The sequence below is a fragment of the Zosterops lateralis genome (assembly GCF_965231275.1).
Source record: "Zosterops lateralis genome assembly, chromosome: 1".
NCBI classification, from domain to species: Eukaryota; Metazoa; Chordata; class Aves; order Passeriformes; family Zosteropidae; genus Zosterops; species Zosterops lateralis.
Window position 1 is genome coordinate 70,690,855 of NC_139762.1, and position 18,969 is coordinate 70,709,823.

General features: G+C 43.1%; 2 protein-coding genes across 3 annotated transcripts in view; one reads left to right on the top strand and one right to left on the bottom strand.

Annotated features, from left to right (window-relative positions):
• Positions 1 to 7,218, bottom strand: part of RELCH (RAB11 binding and LisH domain, coiled-coil and HEAT repeat containing) — a 75,453-nt gene extending 68,235 nt beyond the window's left edge. For both annotated transcript variants that reach the window (XM_083866800.1, XM_083866797.1), the window contains exon 1: positions 6,570 to 7,218. In XM_083866800.1, coding sequence (XP_083722926.1) covers positions 6,570 to 7,044 — 475 coding nt within the window. In that variant the 5' untranslated portion in view covers positions 7,045 to 7,218. The remainder of the gene's footprint in view (positions 1 to 6,569) is intronic.
• A 312-nt stretch (positions 7,219 to 7,530) lies between these two features.
• PIGN (phosphatidylinositol glycan anchor biosynthesis class N) overlaps positions 7,531 to 18,969 on the top strand; it is a 98,804-nt gene continuing 87,365 nt past the window's right edge. The window contains exon 1 of the mRNA XM_083859599.1: positions 7,531 to 7,567. The gene's annotated coding sequence lies outside the window, so the exon portion shown is untranslated. The remainder of the gene's footprint in view (positions 7,568 to 18,969) is intronic.

An 18,969-nucleotide genomic window follows, 5' to 3' on the forward strand; every position in this document is an offset into this window, starting at 1 on the left:
TACCCAGAGGGGTGATGGAGTCTCTATCCCTGGAGATACTTAAAAGGCCACCTGGTCATGATCCTGGGAAACCAGCTGTAGGCCACAATAGTTCTGCTTGAGCAGGAGGTGAGACCAGATGATCACCAGAGGTCCTTTACCACCTCGGCCATGCTGTGATTATTTTTGCCATGGTTCCTCTTACTCCAAAAGTTTTTTCACATGACAAAACAGCTCATACCTTTCTCTCTCCTCTAACATCAAAGATGAAAAAGTACTTGTTATATAAATACGAAATTCTTATTCTGTGACTTTTTACGTAACAGTATTTCCTTCAATTCAACAACAAAGTAACCAGCTGCATCACTACCATGCAGAGTTATATTGCAGGAAGGGAGGAAGAAAATTGCCTCTACCCTACAGTGCACTGAAAGAAAGAGTTGACTATTTCCCAAAAGCTTTTTCAACTTGGTCTGTCTTAAAAAAAAAAAAAAAAAAAAAAAAAAAAAAAAAGTTACAGTTTTTTAACTATTTGTCCAACACACTCAATATATTTTGTGGCATGTCTCAGGCATTCATATAATAAATAAATAAGGCCTACAACCTTTACTGAATTACTCAATGTTTTAGCCTGTGCTAGAGGAGATTTCAACTCAGTTCCTCAAACCTGCAACTTTACAACACTCTAGAAAACCAAATAGAAGTAATGCTTTGAAGACAGAAGTTGTCAGTTTGAAGGCAGCAGTATAAGGTTTCAGGACATACCTTTTCATTAAAAAAAAGACTTCTCATGCTGTATTTTAGAAAGCTCCATAGATATAAGTCACCTAACACAGATTTTGTAAGAAATCTTAGCTTAGTTAGGAAGTGTAAGAACACCCTGAAAAAGATTTTTTTCCCATATTTTCATTAATCCTGTGTTTACAGAACATAGAAGTCCAGTATTTACAAATTTTCAGTTGGCAGAGATGGACTGACACAGATCAGCTTTCAACATGGCTGATATCAATATCTACTTGATAGTAACTTGCTCACAAATACTAGACAAACCTTTTTTATCAGGTAGTGAAACTAGTGTAAAATTTTCAGCAAGCATTCTCTCAGCTGGACAGTGTTTATGAGTCACATCTTCAGTTTAAAAAAAGGTAATTCTCAGAGGGAAGAAAAGCTACAGGAAATTTGATATAACTTACACAGAATTGAAATTACATATGGGAGAACTTAGAAAAGTTGCCAGTGGTTGGTTCTGAAATGCAAAGCTCTAGCTCAATATTCTAATTTTCTTCTTTCCACCTACCCAAAACCGAAAAAGCAATCTCTTCTTTCCCTAACAGCAAAACCATGATAAGGATGGTGTGCCGCTTCAGCACAAATCCAGCTTGTTTTGCCAAAGCTTTCAGCCACAGGATGGTTAAAATCGCACATAACTGAACTAGCTACAGTGCCTGTATAGAGAGGTTCATTTATGCTTTCCCCAACATCAAAAAGTAACAGGAACTCTGGCACAGGAACAGAGGAAAAGTCAGGACAAATGCAATTAAATTCCCCATCTCATCTTAGCTCTGAGGATCCTAAAAGAACCACAACATGCACTAAGTTACAACAGGGGAAAATGCAAGTAGTTATCACAGTCAGTCACTACTCAGTGGATAACTTGATATCCACCTGCCTGGTAATAGAGGCTTCTACTCCTCCTGTGTCCATAACTGTCATGCTTATCATGCTACTTCTTATCTTGTTACTTTGTGTAGAGACTTATGGGGACTAACCTGTTTCCTGAACAATCCACCATTACATCCCAAATCAGCCCAACACAGACATCAGCCAAAGCTTAGACTCATCCATCAGGAACAGCTTCCAGCAGACCCGGTTTTAGTCATTTGACAAGTCCAACAGTTGCAAAAGCCTTAACATAAGCAGCTTGTAAGCTACGAAGTGCATGTTACTGAAAACCTGTCAGAAACAGCAGTGTCAGTAAAATGGAGTGCATTTAAAGCAGTCACAACAGCAAAAGTTCACCTGGGTTCTCTATCAGTAAGGCCAACATCAGAGCACTACCAAGCCTCTCAGGTCTCCTCCAGGCATCACTCTTTTCTGGTAAGTTTGAAGCAAACTCTGCCTCCTTTGCTTTCAGCATTACATACAAACCTCAACTCTTCCAAATGTTTTCTGTATTTCATTTAAAGTGACAACAATCAGCCTTTCCCATCTGTTGATTACCAGCAGCTTTTATTACCTAATTATCTGCACCTTTCCATCCCATCCTTTCTCAGGGGAGCACATATTCCAAATCAGGTAGTAAAACCACTCTCACTCACAAGTTGCCAACCTGCAGTTCCCGTTATCTGCAGATACAGCCAACAGGACTAGGTATTTTTGCTTGCTTTCATAAAGTAACAAGCCAAAGACTTGAGCTGACAACACCAAAACACCTAGCAAGTAGTCATTAGAATAAGTTATTTGACACCTTCTCAATTTCCTGTCTTATTTAGACTGCTATTTAAGCTGAGGTATGAACTGTCTGAAAGTAGCCCCTGTTTTGCTATACTTACACTCAGAACAAAAATCTTTTGAAACACCAGTCATGGCAAAGCCCCACACAAAATTACAATATTTGTGATTCAGGATTGAGAAGAGCTGTTACCAAGACACCCCCCTCTCACAAAGGTAGAATGTGTATACTCTTTCCACTTGACTTTTTCCAGTAGGATCCATCTGAATTTCAAAAGCTACAAACAAAAGGGGCAATGCATTACAATACTCCACACCAGCCCCCTCAAAAAAGCCCCAAAGGAAAATCAAACACCCAAACCACAAACAAAGCCAGGAGCTTACCATAAAGAAACAGCAATACTTTCTATCTTTGTGCTCATGGATTAGTTTAATATAACTGGAATCAAATCCCCAGAAAGTTATAAACAATGTTATTATGGCAATAACTAGAAAAAAATTAACTCCTGAAAACCACAAATGTAACCTAAGTGCTCAAACCCCTTATGACTTCCATTAAAGCTATTTCAAATTTGGGGAATGTTGTGCTTTAGTAGCAATAAAGAAAAAAACAAATGGCAAATTTTAAGACTAACACTAGTCCTACCAGTATAAGCTTCATTCCTTCAGGAAAGGGTATTCATCAAATACAGCCACCAAAGTGCATCATATCAATCACATTAAAAAGACCCACTATGCACAAGCTTGAATTCTGGTCATGTATATAACAAACACATTTGTGGTCCAGGAACACAGATGAGACATTTGAGCCACAGTTTTATTTCTAAATTTTGAATGTCTCAACTTGGACTGTACCTTCTTATGCAAAAACGATAGGGAAAAAAATTTGTATTTAATGTGTAGGTCCTGACTAAAGCCTTGCAAAAGACCTGGAATACAGTAAGAAGGAGGGGCTTCCAAACCATACTGCTCACATCAGTAGCATTAGAAAAGTGGCACCAAAATGCTTTAGCAGACATAGAAGTTACTACTACTAAAACCAATGGAAGAAGCTCTCTGAAATTTGGGAACATTTAGCTGAGACACAGGACATGAAGGATGACTGCACACAGGTGCTGGGCACCTAAAGGAATAGTGTTACCACCTCCACAGCACAAATTTACTTCAAACTAGAAAAGCAAAGTTGCTAGACAAGATATATTTCCACATTTTTCATTACGATATATCTTAATCTCAGTTTGCAGATGTGGTGTTGTTGCTGCTGGAAAAAGGAAGGGTGTTTCTGCGAAGAAGTAAGAAATCCCAGTCATCTGACTGTCATTTGCTGTTGCAACCAAGCTCTCTGAAGCATGTTCAAAGACAAAACAGCTTCTAAGTCACTCACTGACCACATGATACTGGTTGTTTAAATCCAAAGACACTTCAGCAAAATCTTTTAGTAACAATCCTTGAAGACAAAGAGGAGAAATAGAACCACACCAAAATAAATTCCAGCACGCACTCAAGAGTTTAGACTGGCACTTCTGAGAGTCCTTTTAGGCAATGAACACTTGTACTGAAACTCTCCCATTCTGTACAGCACGTAAAGTACGAATGCTTTCTATTGCTCAGTGGAAATCCTCAGGCAGCATTCCAAACATACTTCACATTCAATAAGAATTGCCAGTCATACTACTTCTGCATCCACTCCAATTATGAAAAATCTCAGAATAGAGCCAGAGAAATCAATCTAACTTGGGGACTGGGAGGAGCAGGTACAAAGCTAGTTGCACTGAGAATAAATTTGGACTTCAGAAATCAAGAGAAATATTTTTTTAATGATGTTATGAAATGTTTTTTCACTGAAGCATAAAATTCACATGACCTTGAAATGGCAATCATGCCAATCTGCACTACTTTCTACATCAATAGTTTCTATTAAGAAAACTATTAGTTTATCCTCAAATACCTTTGGGCACATTAAAGCAAGAGAAGGTACATGCACAACTCTCTTACAAAGGCAATTACAACAAACTGGATCTGTCAATGGAACTGGACATTTTGACTAACTTGGGAAACTGTTGAGACTTAATTCTTGGATCTAAACTATACCTCAATCACCCACCTAAATGAAGTAATAGCAGATGCTTAGGAAAAAAGTGAGGGAACTCTTCCAAAGACCATGATTTTCAGCCCATCAGAGTCTTCTGCAATCTACTCTTTGGTATTTGGAAAATGACACAACTACGGAGGCATGAGACTATCAGACCTTGTTCAACCAGAATCAGTCTGAACAGCACTGTCACAATTGCTAACTCAATGCTAGACTCGACTGCAAGGAAGTCTGATGCCACGAAGTTAAAAAAGCTACTTGAGCTACATAAAAATATTTTTTCATTGTTCTGCATCTGTCACCCTTCAATGTCACTTAACGTGAAGTGCCTTTTGAATTACTGTTGAGACAAAAAAACCCTTTGAAATACACTCCCTAACCTATTGTAGATATCAGAGTTCAAGACACACCTTTAGCATAAGTTCTACCATGATATTTAATTTTAGTGCTTCAGTATTATCAAACTTGTCCAAACTAAGTGTTAGTCCCCCCTTCTCTCTCCCCTCCCTCCTTTTTAATAGGGACAGCCCACACACACCTATCAATTACCAGGTCAGCAAAATAATTATGAATAATTATCACATAAGTGTACATTGGTCTAAGACTGCAAGAGGTCTTGGTTTTTTTACATGCTACACAGGCTGCTGCTTTTCCAATTCTGGAGTATGCGCAGTATCAGTAACTGGAAACAACATATTATGTTAACAAAGAAAAGAGAATATTTAATCAAACAGATTGACTGGAATCCCCAAGGAAGCAGCTTGGGGATGAAACAGAAATTTATATCAGTTCAAAGCCCTGAAGCACAAGTTTTTCCAACATACATTAATCGTATTATGAAGAAGACCACACTGAAGCTCTCTTAGACAAAGAGAAGTATGAAATTCTAATTATCCATAAACAAGACGAGCAGAACATAAACAACACAGCAGGAATTTCTTAAAAAGCCATACATTTTTTAAAAGCTCTCGAAATGCACTAACAAATTGGAGTTTAGATGTCTCTACTATCCCAGCCATCCAGATGCTACCAGTTATTTCCAAACTTAATGTGCAACTTTGTGTCTTTGCAATATTAGAAACTCTTAAAAGAAACGAAAATATAGGACTATTCACAAAATGCCTTTAGGTATCTTAGTAAACACATAATTAAGTCTTTCACTTGTCTGCTACCCACAATTCCCTTCAATACCTTCCCACGAGTTCATTAAGTCCTCAAAAGTCAGGCTGGTCAGCTTCTCTTTCCCAAGCCCCTTCCACAGGCCGTCTCCTTTGTAGAACCCTACCTGTCTTGACGGCAACACTGACACAACACACAACGAATTTTATTCTAAGCCATGTGTGCTACTTTTAAAACTCAAAAGCTTTTCAGGCCAGGTATGTGACAACTGTCCCAACATCTGCACTCTTCTTGCTCCCTGAACTTATACCAGCTCAGTATATTTACCCTTCCCCATCTCCTTGGCCAGCCAAAGATTACAGACACTTGGTAAACACGGTAGCGTTAATTATAGGAAGCATTGTATTAGTTGTGCAAGACCTGTGAAACTCAGACCTATCTTTAGATGTACCAGCAGAAATAACACCCTGGCTCCTCATAGCCCATTCCTGACAGTTTTTAGACTCTAAATGTGGCACTCACGGCTCAACACCCCACTCCTTCTCCTAGCACTGTACGACTGATCTCTTGGCAATGAGCATTAAAGACAATGAGCATTAAAGACAATGCTGAAAATGACTTCTTCCACATTTGGCAAACACCCGTGACGTTCACAGGAATACCGAAGCTCGATCAAAAGACGCCTGTGGGACCGGGATCACACCGGTTCTGGCAGCCCAACTCCTCAGCCCCGGCTGCCCCGCTCCTACACCCCCCTCAGTCCCGCTCAGGTTAGAGACAGCAAGGAACGACTGGAACAAGGAGCGATGCCAAAGGCCTTTCCCGGCCGCCCAGAGAATACTGCGACCCATCCCCGCCCAGCTCCGCGCTCCCACCGGGGCCGCCTCCGCCCCCCGGAGCCCCCCAGCCCCGAGGCGGGGTCACTTACTGAGCTGCCCGGGCCCGGGCTCCCTGCCGCCGGCCCCTCCGAGCCCACTGCCGCTGCCCAGGCTGCCCAGGGCCCCGCCGGCGGGCGGCGTGCCGCTCTGCCGCTCGAAGTTGCCCGGGTTGGAGAAGAAATCGCGGAGCCGGGGCAGCTCCCGGCCGCTCTCCAGCAGCTCCGTGTGCAGCTCCAGCGCCGTCAGCAGGAACTGGTCCCGCAGCAGCTGCGCCGCGATCGCGTCCATCGGCACCCGCGGCGGCTCCGCGGCGGCATCGCCGGGCCCCGCCGCCCGCAGCCCCGGCAGCTCCTCGGGGCTCCCGGCCGCCGGCTCCGGCTGCTGCCGCGGGTACGCCGGCCCGCCCGGCTCGGTGCTGCTGCTGCTGCCGCCGCCGGGCCGAGGCTCCTCGGGCTCGTCCTCCTCCGAGTCGCTGAGGAAGGGGTTCACGCTGCCGCCCCCGCCCGCCGCCGCCGCCGCCGCCATCTTACAGCCCGCCGCGGCGCGACCGCTGCCGGGGCGATGCCGCCGCAAAACCTGCGCCGAGACGCCGCCGCAGACAGCCCTCCTGGCGGGGCCGGGGCCCGAGCCGCTGCCGGGCCCCTGCGCTGGTGATGATGATGTTGACGATGCTGCTGTCGCTGCGGGCGCTGCCGCCACCTGCGGCCACAGCGACTCCCGGCCGCCGCCTCCTCGGCGGCCTCCCACCCGCCCTGTGCCGCTTCCGGATCCCCGCTCTCGCGAGAGTTCCCGCGGCCAACCGCCAGCGGCGCCCCGGCCCGCGGCCCCGCCCCCTCCGGGCCTCGTGCCCGCCCCCCCGCGCAGGGCGGGGCCCGGGGGTGGGGGGAAGTGCGGATGGGCGTGGCCGCGCTAAGGGGCGGGGCTTCGGGGCGCGCCCGCCACTGGCAGAGGGCGTGGAAAAGGGGCGGGGCTTCCTGACGCCCCCGCGTGGGGCGGGGCTGGGGCGGGCGGAAGCGGAAGTGGCCGTGGGTGGCGGCGGGGAAGAGGAGTGAGTCCCGGCGCGTGGGCACCCAGCGCTTCCCGGGGGAGGGGGCGGCGGATCCCGAGGCTGCGGCCCCGGGAAGGGGGGTGGGCACGGGCCGCGCCTCCCTGCTTCCGCAAAGCTTGGTCCGCTCCGCAACCTCCACGGCGGCCACCCAGCCCCTGTAGCCTCACGGCGCTGCTGGGACGGGAGGGACGCGGGGCTCGGCTTGGCCTCAGAGCCCGGGCCGGGTTGCCGTGACTGGGCCAGGGGAGGGCTTCCCGGAGAAAGCAGTGCCCTAGGAGCGCCCCCGGGCACAGGGACATTGGACTGCCAAAGGACGTGGTGGAGTCACTGTCCCTGGAGGTGTTTAAGGAAAGACGGGACACTCGGTGCCGCGGTCTGGGTGACATGGGGGTGTTCGGTCATGGGTTGGACTCGATGTCATCATCTCAGAGGCGTTTTCCAACCAAGGTGGTTCTGGAACTCTCCCAGTGGGCGTATGAGCCATTTCCCGGCATCAGAAATTGCGGCAATTAGGGAGGGCACAGGCACAGGTGGATTGTAAGTAGGTGGCCTCTGGAACAAGGGTCAGGCAACTCAGGAGGACTACAGGGATCTTGTCAGGTTATGCTGAGAGAAAATTAGACCGGCCAAAACCCATCTAGAACTCAATCTGACCACTGCTGTAAAAGACAGCAAAATCTATTTCCAGGTACATCAGCAGCAAAAGGAGAGCTATGGAGAGTGTTTATCCTTTATGGGATGCATGGGGAAACAGTGGTAAAGGATGAGGAAAAAGCTGTGGTACAAAATGTCTTATTTCTCTCAAACTTGAATAACAAAGTCAGTTACCCTGATGATGTACAGCCCCTGAGCCAGATAAAGGTAACAGGGAGTAGAATGATACTCCCCTTGGGTCAGAGGGCTCTATGGAGGGATCTGGACAAGTTCCATCAGGCAGTGCCGCAGGCTGCAGGAAAAGTGTCTGGAAGCTGGCTCAGCAGGAAAGGAGCTGGGAGTGCTGGTTGCCAGTTGCCTGAAAATGAGCAAGCAGTGTGCTCAGGTGGCCAAGAAGGCCGAAGGCACTGTGACCTGTATCAGCAGCAGTGTGGCCAGCAGGAGCAGGGCAGGGATTGTCCCCCTGTACTTGGCACTGGTGAGGCTGCACCTCGAATCCTGTGTTCCAGTTCTGGGACCCTCACAGCAAGAAGGACATTGAGGGGCTGGAGTGTGTCCAGAGAAGGGCAACAGAGCTGGTGAGGGGTCTGGAGCACAAGTTCAGTGAGGAATGGCTGAGGGAGCTGAGTTGCTTAGCCTGGAGAAAAGGAAGTTTAGGGGAGACCTTTTTGTTCTCTACAACCACCTGAAAGGAGGCTGTATTGAGGTGAAGGTTGGCTTCTTCTCCCAGGTGACAAGTTATAAGAGGAAAAGAAATGACTTTGTGCTATTAAATTTTTTCCTAAGATACGTAAGATTGGATATTCGTAAAAATTTATTCACTGCAGGTAGTTAGGCATTGAAACAGGCTACTCAGGGAAGTGGTGGGATCACCATCCCTAGAAATATTCAAAAGACATGTGAATGTGCCACTTGAGGATGTGTTTTAGCAGTGGGCTTGGCAGTGCTGGGTTAACAGCTGGAGTCAATGACCTTTGAGGTCCTTTCCAACCTTAACAACTCTGTGAGTCCATGAAGTTGTGCGTCTGGAAGTGTGAAGTTACCACTTTTTAAAAGATGATGCAAAGTGGTTACTTTGTATGTTACCCGGCAAAAAACTTGAAGCTGGAGTAGAGCAGCAGGCGGTGTGTGCTGCTGAAGGGAGTTCAGCTCACTGGAAACTGTGCAAAACAGGGCCAGCACTGGTTTCTGTTTCATTTCTTTGAAAATGTTCTTGTGTTCCCACCAATGGAAGCTCTGTGTAAAGCTGATCCACTAGGATCTGTGTATTGGGGCTGAGCTCTTGGAAACAGAATAATGTGAATGTTTAGCAGTGACATGGAAATCTAAAACCACTCGAGTACTCACTCCAAACTCTTCTATTCACATGGTGCTGTGCTGTAAAAGACTCTGCTTTCCGGTTTGGAATTCGCATAACTTTTCAGTAAATTTTATACTCAATTTAGCCTCCTGTCCTATAATAAACTTTGGATTCTATTACTGCTGTATTGTTTTGCGTTGTCGGTACACAAAGAAGAGCCTCAGTGGCAGAGCGTGAACTGGTTGTCGCATAAAGTAAAACAGCAGCGTGCTAAAAATTATTAACAATTCCATTGGGGCCACAATGAAAATAGGGTGGAATGGGTGCTGCGGTGGAATTGAGAACCTTTAAAGAAACCTTGTGCTTTTTCCTGTCCTTTCTGTAGCGTCAGAGCGTGTTCGGGGTGTGTTTGTCGAGGGCCGGCTCTGGGGCTTTGCCGCCCCTGGGGAGGGGAGGAGGGAGGCGCTGCCGGGTCCTGCAGCGGCCCCTGGTGGCGGCGCGCGGGGTTGCAGCGCCCCTGGCGGGATCCGGCACTCCCGTCCGCTTCTCCCTCCAGAAACTCATTCCTGCCGCTTCCCTGACTTGGTTCACTCTGCTGCGTCGAAAATCAGTGTAAAAGTGTTCCGCTGCTTCAGTGCTTTGGAGGAGGTTTGTTTGGGTTTGTGAAACTAAATATTTACAGATGTCACTCAGTTGCTCCAAAATAATTTATGGATGGCTGGGAAAAAGCTAACTTTGCTGAAATGTGTGTTCCAGGATTGAAGAGCGTAGGTAGAAGAATGTGCTTGTGACAATACGCTTAAAACAGTTTCTTATGTGCCAAAGAGGTATTGTTTTGAGAAACCAGAGAAGAAAACCTGATAGTGTAGTGCCTCAGAGGATGTGTAAGGCAGAAAAAGCTGCATGAGTTCTGGAAATGGAGCATTATATAGTCTACTTGAGGCAGACAGCTGCAAGTTAATTATTCAGTAGTCATTCTGAGAGAGGCAGATTGTTCATCAAGCTGCTTTGTCTCTTACTGGAGTTGCTGTCTCCTTCTAACTTTAAAAGGATTTGAGTTGTGTGTCTGAAGAACAGCATATCTAAATACATCTCTAGAAGCTAAGAGTCCAAAATACATGGGCTTGTACAAAAAAAAAAATCAGAAGAGTTTTTTTTGGAAGAGGTGTTTTATTCAGTCTATGCGTGTTTTGTTTCACAAACTTTTAAATTTATGGTCCTTGAGATGAAAAATGAGTAGAGAAAAACCCCAGACTTTGCCTTTACTGTGTTGATTTAGGTAGGAGTGTTAAATCTTAAGCTAATGCCTGAGAATTTAATGAACTAAAACATATGAGCAGTTTCAGGTTCCCTCTGTTGTTTGGTGGGGTCATGGGTGTGTAAAGTTCATTTTTTCTGCACTACTCTAGTCCACCACCAGCCCTTCTCACAGCCAGGGAACACACAGGCTTTAAGGGGGTTTCTGTTTCAGCTTCAATAGACAAGGTTAATTTCATTCAAAGAAGTTAATTCTATTAGATACATACTGGGGTTTTATTCTGTGCTGAATACTTGGAAGTATATGAATTAATGTGTTCTAGTGGGTCCTACAAGGAAGTAGGGTAGTTTTTTTTTCATCTGATTGGGATCCCAATTAAGGCACTGGAAACAAAATAATAGAGAACTATCTGAAGCAAATCTGGTTTCTGCCTTAAAATAATGCTGATCTGTGAGTTCTACTAACTTAATTAAAAGTTTTCTTCTAAAACCAAGCTGCCTGAAAGAATCTTTGTCTATGTATGTTTGTTGAAGGCAACTTTTGCCTCCTTTAAAAATAAACTTGAAGGGAATTATGATTTTTGTTTGCTTTTAGACCTTAAAAATGAATTTTAATGCTTTGTTAACTCTAAGCTCTAAAATATTTTGATATTTTGCAGGAGCCAAATAATGCAAATGTTGAGACTCATAATGTTGGTAGCTTGTGCTTAAAGACCTCTGCCATGTCTCTGAAATTGTATCTGTCCATTCCAGTTTCAAGGGAATGTTTTTTAATGAGAACAGCCTGTATCAGTAGTTAATGGTTACTTGTGTCTTACAGTCAGATGCAGCTTTGTAGGAGAGGGGAATACAAGTGACCTCCCCCCTGTACCAGCTGTGTTCATTACTCAGTACAGCCTCGCCCCTGATGATTAACAGCTGTAGCCAATGAGGGTGAGTGTGATAAAAGAGGGAGTGAGCTGGTAAGGGGAGGAGTATCATGGAGGAGGAACCTTGAAGAGCATGAAGGAGAGAATCACTGCTTTGAGGTCAGTTGGGTCTGCAGTCAGAGCCTGTTGTTGGAACCTGCAGTCACAGTCTAGCCAGGTAAAAGTCTGCAGTCAGAGTCTGCAAACCAATACCTGCAGTCATAGTTTAGCAGAAAAGAACCAGCAGTCAGAGGCTGCAACGGAAACCCACAGCAGGAATTTGCTGCAATCAGAGTCAGTGACTAGTTGGAGTTAAGATGACTAAGCCATGAAGAGGAATAAAGCAGGACCCTTATTATGTTGCGTTTAACAAGAAGTCTGTTTCTTGGCTCATTTTTACCCTCTAATAAGAGAGCTGCTGTAGCATAGCTTTACCCAGAGAAACTTAATTTATGAAGGGTTTGTTAAATTGGGATTTTAAGTAAAGGTAGTACAGCAGTGTGAAGGGGCACTTGGAAATATTTTAAGTGTCACCAAAAATGTGATAATGGCCCATGAAATCAGATGAAGATCTGAATTAAATAACCCACCAAAATCCCTTTGAATTCAAGTTTGGCTGTGTTTTACTACCTTCATAACTGCTGTTTTGAAGTGTTACTGTAAATGGTGGGTATTTGGAAGCTTACCATCAGAAAAAAAATCAAACACACTAAGAGCCTAAGGAGTATTTTAGAAAACTGTTCAGGCTTTTTGATGTGTATATTCATGGTTTTGTGAGAATGACTATGCAAGAAAAAATTGCTGTTACAGTTGAGTGAGGAAATATAAATGGTGAATCAAAGATGTGACCTTTTCTGATACTGCAAACACTGGAATATTGCATTACTTGGGCCTTGTTCACCATAGTCTGGAAGATGGAGCATGTTATCTGGAAGATGGAGCACGTTACCTGGACTGTAGGCTGCCCAGAAAGGTATTGCAGAGGCTCTGACATGGGTGCCTCACCCTGCCTCACCGTGGTGAGGGACAGTGGAGATAGGGAAGGGAAGCTGCTTTGTGCTTTTGTTGTCCCCTTCATGTTATTTCTCTTCAGTTTAGGATTTGCACAGTTTTGGAAAGAAAAAGTAAATCCAGGTTTTTTCCTTCTATGGCTTGCTGACTACAACTAATGTGAGGTGCAGGCTTCAAAGAAGGAAGGAGTCTGAGGATGTGCTTTGAACATGCTAAATTAGGTATTTTGTTACGAGGAGATGGCATCCTGTCCTGCTACCAACACAGAGATTTGTGTTGGGAACTAAACTACAGCAAAGTCATCTTTATTCTTCTTGCTGCCTTTTTTTTTTTTTTCTTTTCTTTTTTTTTTTTTTTTTTTTTTTTTTTTTTTTTTTTTTTCTTCCCAGTTATTTTCAACTGAATTTCTTCTCTAGAATGCTTAACTATTCAGTTGTACCCCTGGCTGTGCCAGCCCAAGGAAGAAATTTGGCTTGAGAGTAAGTGGGCAGGAGCAGAGAACAGGACAGCTCTCTGCAGCTGTACTGGCTTGGTTTTTCTTGCAATATTTGTAACTGTGAAAGCCTCTTATTTGGCTTATTTGCTACCCCCATGGCAGCTGTTTTTGTATAAAATACCTGATAAAATGTATTTGCTTTGCAGGTCTCAAGTATTTTGGAAAACGTGCTTTTAGTTACAAGCAAGTTTCTATAGGTGGCAGGATACAAGTGAATAACTTATACATGGATCACCTCAAATATGTGAACTGGACAGTTGTTGCCCATTTGTGTTCTCCAGGTTTGTGGGTTTCTCCCTGGAAGTTTTTAGTTTGTCTTCTGAGCTCTTTTTTTTTCTCTACAGTGAATCTATTGCTGTTTATTTGCCAAAAGAGTTTGAGTGCTGGGGAGGTTTCATTTTAAATCAGCAGTTCCCCATATTGCAAAGAAGCAGAATACCGATTGTTTTCAGGAATAATTTTCTGTCTCCATTAGTTATTAGAGTGAGTCAGCAGCTGAAAAATAAAGGTGTCTTATACAAATGAAAAGTGGCTTGGCTTTGTAATAAAAAACAAATACAAGCTCGGAGGGCTTCAGCAGAAGGTGTTTGCAAGTTGATATATTGTAAATGCTAATGAATGTTAACTGCTTGGTTAGCCGAGGCTGATGAAGGAGCAGAGAGAACTTTGTTCTAAAGTGCATGCCAGTATTTCAGGCTGCAGTAAGTGATAAGTTCAGTGAGTTTTGAGTCCTGTGGGAGCTTAGGGAAATGTGTCTTTTGTGAACAACTTGCAAGTATGACTGCTGGTGGAGGAATTAAAGAGAAGGTGATTCCTTTGCATAAAGATCTCTTATGAAAGAAATTTATGCAAGATTTCTTGCACAAATACTGTGTATGCTTATATTACGACCTGGTTCCCTTTTAAAGGGTATAGCCCATCATTTTTAGCATTCTTCTACACTTTCCAACTTGCTTGTTGCAGTTTGAAAATCTGAGGGGTGGATTTTCCCGGGTTCTGGGTGTGCCGTGGTGCCGGGCGCGGTGCAGGACCCTGGAGAGCGCCGGGCTGTGCCATCCCTGGGCTGGGCTGGGCAGCTCCCGCTGGGATTGTCTCCTGCTCTGTGCTCACCTCAGGCCTTGCACGAGGTTTTGTTCTCGGTGGGGAAATTAGCTTGCCTCTATCTGTGGCAGCTTTGCCAGGTAAAGATAAATAAAATGGCAGGTAAAGATATATAAAATGTGGATTGTGCTAGCCGGTTGAGTAGTATTCAGCTACACATTATAGTCAGCTTGCTAGCATAACTAAGTAGTATTTTTGAACCCAAAAAGTTCTGAAGTCTTTAACCCCCTCCCCCCCCACCAAAAAACAAACAAACAAACCTAAAAAAAAAAACAAACAAAAAAGCACCCCAAAACACACACACACGCACAAAAAAACCCCCACCCCAAAACCAAAAAACAAACAAACACCCACAAAACCCCAAACCAACCTCCCCCCGCCAGCTTTTGGAAAGGTGCAAACTACAAATTGATTATTTGACTCCTTTATGCCTTTTTTGGAAGTATTACTATGTGCTTGGAAGGTTGTGGTCTCTTTTTTCCCCTTCAAACTGAAGCTGTTGGTAAATTTGCAGAGGTTTTTGTATAAGATTCAACAGATGTACTTGTTACTGTATGACATAATTCTTGCTTGTTTGTAATGGTTGCTCTCAATAAGCAAGTGTGACTTAATAGAAGAAAAACAACTTCTGCCAACTTTTAAAAACCTTCCTTATTCATACTAGCTTCTGTAAAACTTACATCAAGCACTGTTTGTTTCAGGTTTTTTTTTTTTTTTTTTTTTTTTTTTTTTTTTTTGTTAAAGGGTATTTTTTTCCTCTGTATGTATATATAATACATCTGCAAACTAGTCTTGCAAATGTGCAGCTGAAAGTTTTTTGTTTGTTTTTTTTTTTTTTTTTTTTTCCATCCTCATCCCTGTGTGTTCTACATTAATATTTGTTATAGGACGTTAAAGTATGATCTTTGGCCCTTTTGTTGTTAAAGGGCAGAACTGTCATGCTTGTATTGGTACTTCTGCTTTGTTGTGTAGTTTTATTGCAAATGGCTTTAAAAATACCTCAGGGGCCTTCAGCCTTGGTTTGTGAGGGAGGGCTCCAGTAAGACAGAAGACTGCTGTGGGAAGCTGTCTTCCATGTGCTTGTATTCTCTTAAGTGCCACTTGTCCCTTGACCCTGACCTGTGAAATCTGGGAGGATGTGTTTTATTAGACACTGTCAGGTTGATGTTCTTTCCCCAAAAGTGTCCCATAAAACTTTTAATATGAAGAATCTGTCTACAATATCTCTAAGCAGGTTAAGAAAAAAACAGTAACAGGAAAAAAACCCCAGCTTTTTTTGTTTGTTTTACTCAAGATTGCAGAAATGTGAGGGAATCTGCTACTTTTGGTGGTACAAAAAAGAATTTAAAAAATCATATTGAGATAAATATATATACACAGTATGAAGACTTGCTGGTAGAGTATTACTGAATGACTTAGAAATCAAGAAGTATGCAAGAGGATTTGCAGATACCTCCTGAGACCAGGCATAGGTCCTTCAAATGCTGTTACCAGTGAAATAATTCACAGCAGGATTAGCCAGGGTTTCTCGTTGTTGGGTTTTGTTTTTTCTGAGTTCTGAATTTTTAGCTGCATCCTGTGTAGATGTAATGCTGAATTCCTACTCCATGTTTTGCCTCCACTTGGCTGACAAGTGGTCCTGAAAGGTGGTGCTCTTGTTTTCTCTTTCATGCCTCAAAAAAGTAGATGTTTCTTAATGAAGTGCTCTTGTTCTCTTTATCACTGGTATCCCATTGTCAGTGTTGTTCTCAGTTTTTTTCCCTGGGAAACTTGTGGATACAGTTTCCCATGCTTAGGGATAACTCAGAGAAAATTGCATAGACTGACGCTGGGGTGACTGATTTGCAGTTGTTCAAGTATTGGAACACTTGGTGTTTCATTAATGCTTTGCAGGCCATAGTCAAGTTATTCCCTGAAAAATTCTGGCAAAAGAGACTTCTCTAGGCAGGCAGAGTAATTTTGATTATCAAGTGATGTTAAGAAGAAAATTAAGTATTCTTTGTGCTCTTTGCCTCAGGTTTGGATGTGCTTTACTGAACCATATTTAAAATTTAAAACACTTGTCATTTGTTATTATAATCCCTAAAATGCTCAGTGAAGATGTTGAACATAAAATAATTTTAAACAGATGGTTTGGATTACAAAAGCCACTTCAGTGCCAGAGCAAGTGGAAATACTGTAGTAGCAGTTTCATTGTCTGGCAGAGTATGTTATATTTCAATAGAGACAGAAAATAAAAATTTGGGAAAGAGGAAAAGGGAATTTATCATTTTCCCACTTCATACATGATGAAGTCAAGATGAGGATTTGGGGTTTCCTATGTTTAAGTAGTGGGTGAAGATATGAGAGTTACTCAGAATTGGCTGGTACATTTCTTGTGTAAATTACAGCCTTGTGCAGTCAATAGGTGTGGGCTGTGATAGCAGGAATTACTTAAGTGCATTTCCTGACTAGTGTAGCTCTTTAAAAATCTACTAAAAGAATAGAGTAGGGACTCCTTACACCATCTTAGATGTTGTAGAGCTGCCATATCATGCAAAGTCAGACCACTCAACTTCCATTTGCTCTTCTGCCCTAAGGAAAAGGATCATTTTTTATGTGTGGACAGAATGTACAGTCACAACTTTGACAGTTAAATTACAAAATACACAACAATGTTTAGTTGAAAAATATTAGTCACCCAGAAACACAGCAGACATTCTTGTCTATTTCTTTTTTTCTGTAAAAGACACTTACCAAGGCCATTGATGCTTATTGAAAATGCATTTCCAATGGATTTTCTTCATCTTGATCAACAGACTTGAAAGTGTTAGTGGAGCATGGTCCCTCTAAAAGAAATTACTAATGTACCTTGAGCTCCTTGTTTTGACACTTCATTGTCCTTAAGAAAATATTCCTGCTAATGAGGCGTGTTCCATGCAGTATTTTGTGTATGTTTTATTGCATATTTGGAGAAAGAAAAATATAGAAGGGAATGTTACATTTCATGTCAAGAACTATATTGTGTTGCAGTACAAGTATGGTTTTCTTTGCCTTATAAATAATGCTGAGAGATTATAACTTCAGAGGCAATGCAATTTAGATGTAGATTACTTGTGGAAAATGAGCTGCATTTAATTATGTCATCCTTCCTGTTAATTGTTGAGGGACCTGCTCCAGCCTGGTGCTGTAGATGTAGCTTCTATGGCATGAAAAGGAAGGTTTGAAAAAAAAGTCTTGTCAACAAATTACAGATGAACTTGAAAAGAGGGAAAAGCTCGTGTGAAGAAGGGTTGGGCTTGGGTGGCTCATTGCAACTGTTGTGCACCCCTGCCAACATCATAGTCTGGATTTTTTAGTCTTTGCACTGAGGTGGCTGCTGGTGAGGAACTTGTGCCTAACAGCAGGATTTTTTGGTTTTGTTTTGATAAGTGTGACTACAAAGAAAGAAGGGGTCTCTTCATCCCGTTTGCCACCAGCTGGGAGCTTAACTTTTCCCTGAGAATTTTGAGTGAGAGGAGAGAAGCACCAAAATCTCTTCTCTAATCTGCATGTATCACTTTATTCTGGAAAAGTTAATTAATTGCAGTTAGAAGGTCCTTGCTGCTTTTCTTTCTTTAATCTGCTAGACTTTAGGAAAGGTGTCTGCTGGTTCTGCCTTGCTGTCTCTCAGCTCGATGGCACCCCTGCATCTTCTCACTCTCTTCTCTGCTCGTGTACAACATCCAAAGAAGTGAGAAGCTCTCAAGTCTCCTGGAGCCCCCTGCATCACCTTGGCACTGCTCATTTTCTACTTGCTCTGTTCACTTGCATTTAACAGGTAGTGAGTATCTTAGTGGATCTTTAGTACTTTCCTGTTAAGGATCTGAAGAGGATCTTTGTTTAAGAATCCACTCCAGCTTTGCAATTTTGACTCCGAATTGTTTGAACAAAAATATTTTATTAGAATAGTTTAAGGTCTGACATACTAGGGGTTGGACAGTATCATTAGTAGCTCTGTATGTTTAGGAGATGGTGACAGAAGGGGGAAAATGTGGAAAGAAGGGAATAAATTGGAGTCTGATATGTAGCTTGTTAGGCTGAGTCTATAGAGGAGGTGATTTGTTTGTGAACTGTATTAGGATTCCAGGATTCTGTTGTAACAAGTGCTGTGTTTGGATGTGCAGTAAGAAATGACACATGGCAAATAGGTTGCAACTTGCTTCTCCTATCTACAGGACTCAGTGTCTTTCTTTCCTCTTGGTGTGATAAGCAATGACTTAACAGGCTAAAGCAGAGTAATGCAGTCAGAATTTGAGCAAAGCTTGTGTTTTGCCCTGTGAAAATAAGGACTGTGGAAGGTACTGCACTAAAAGATTGCTTGAGAAAATATCACAGGACACAAAAATATTGAGATATCCTTGGCTCAGCTTCTCTTGACAGAAAGATATAAGATGTATTTTCAAGTGACAGATTGTTTATCCACATTTTGGATGGCCAGGCACCTGAGGGCAGAGATATTTTGGCACTAGTCATAAATACTTAGATATGGCTCCTCATCCTCAAAAGTGTGTATACTTAATACATTCCTGTTTTTCTTCTCTCAACAGGCTGTGCCTTTTGTTTTTTGTTATAAATTAGTGCTTAATCCAGTTTTTTTTTTCTTTTATCCTGGTTATTTGTTCCTTTTGAGGAAGAAATTGTCAAACTATGGTTG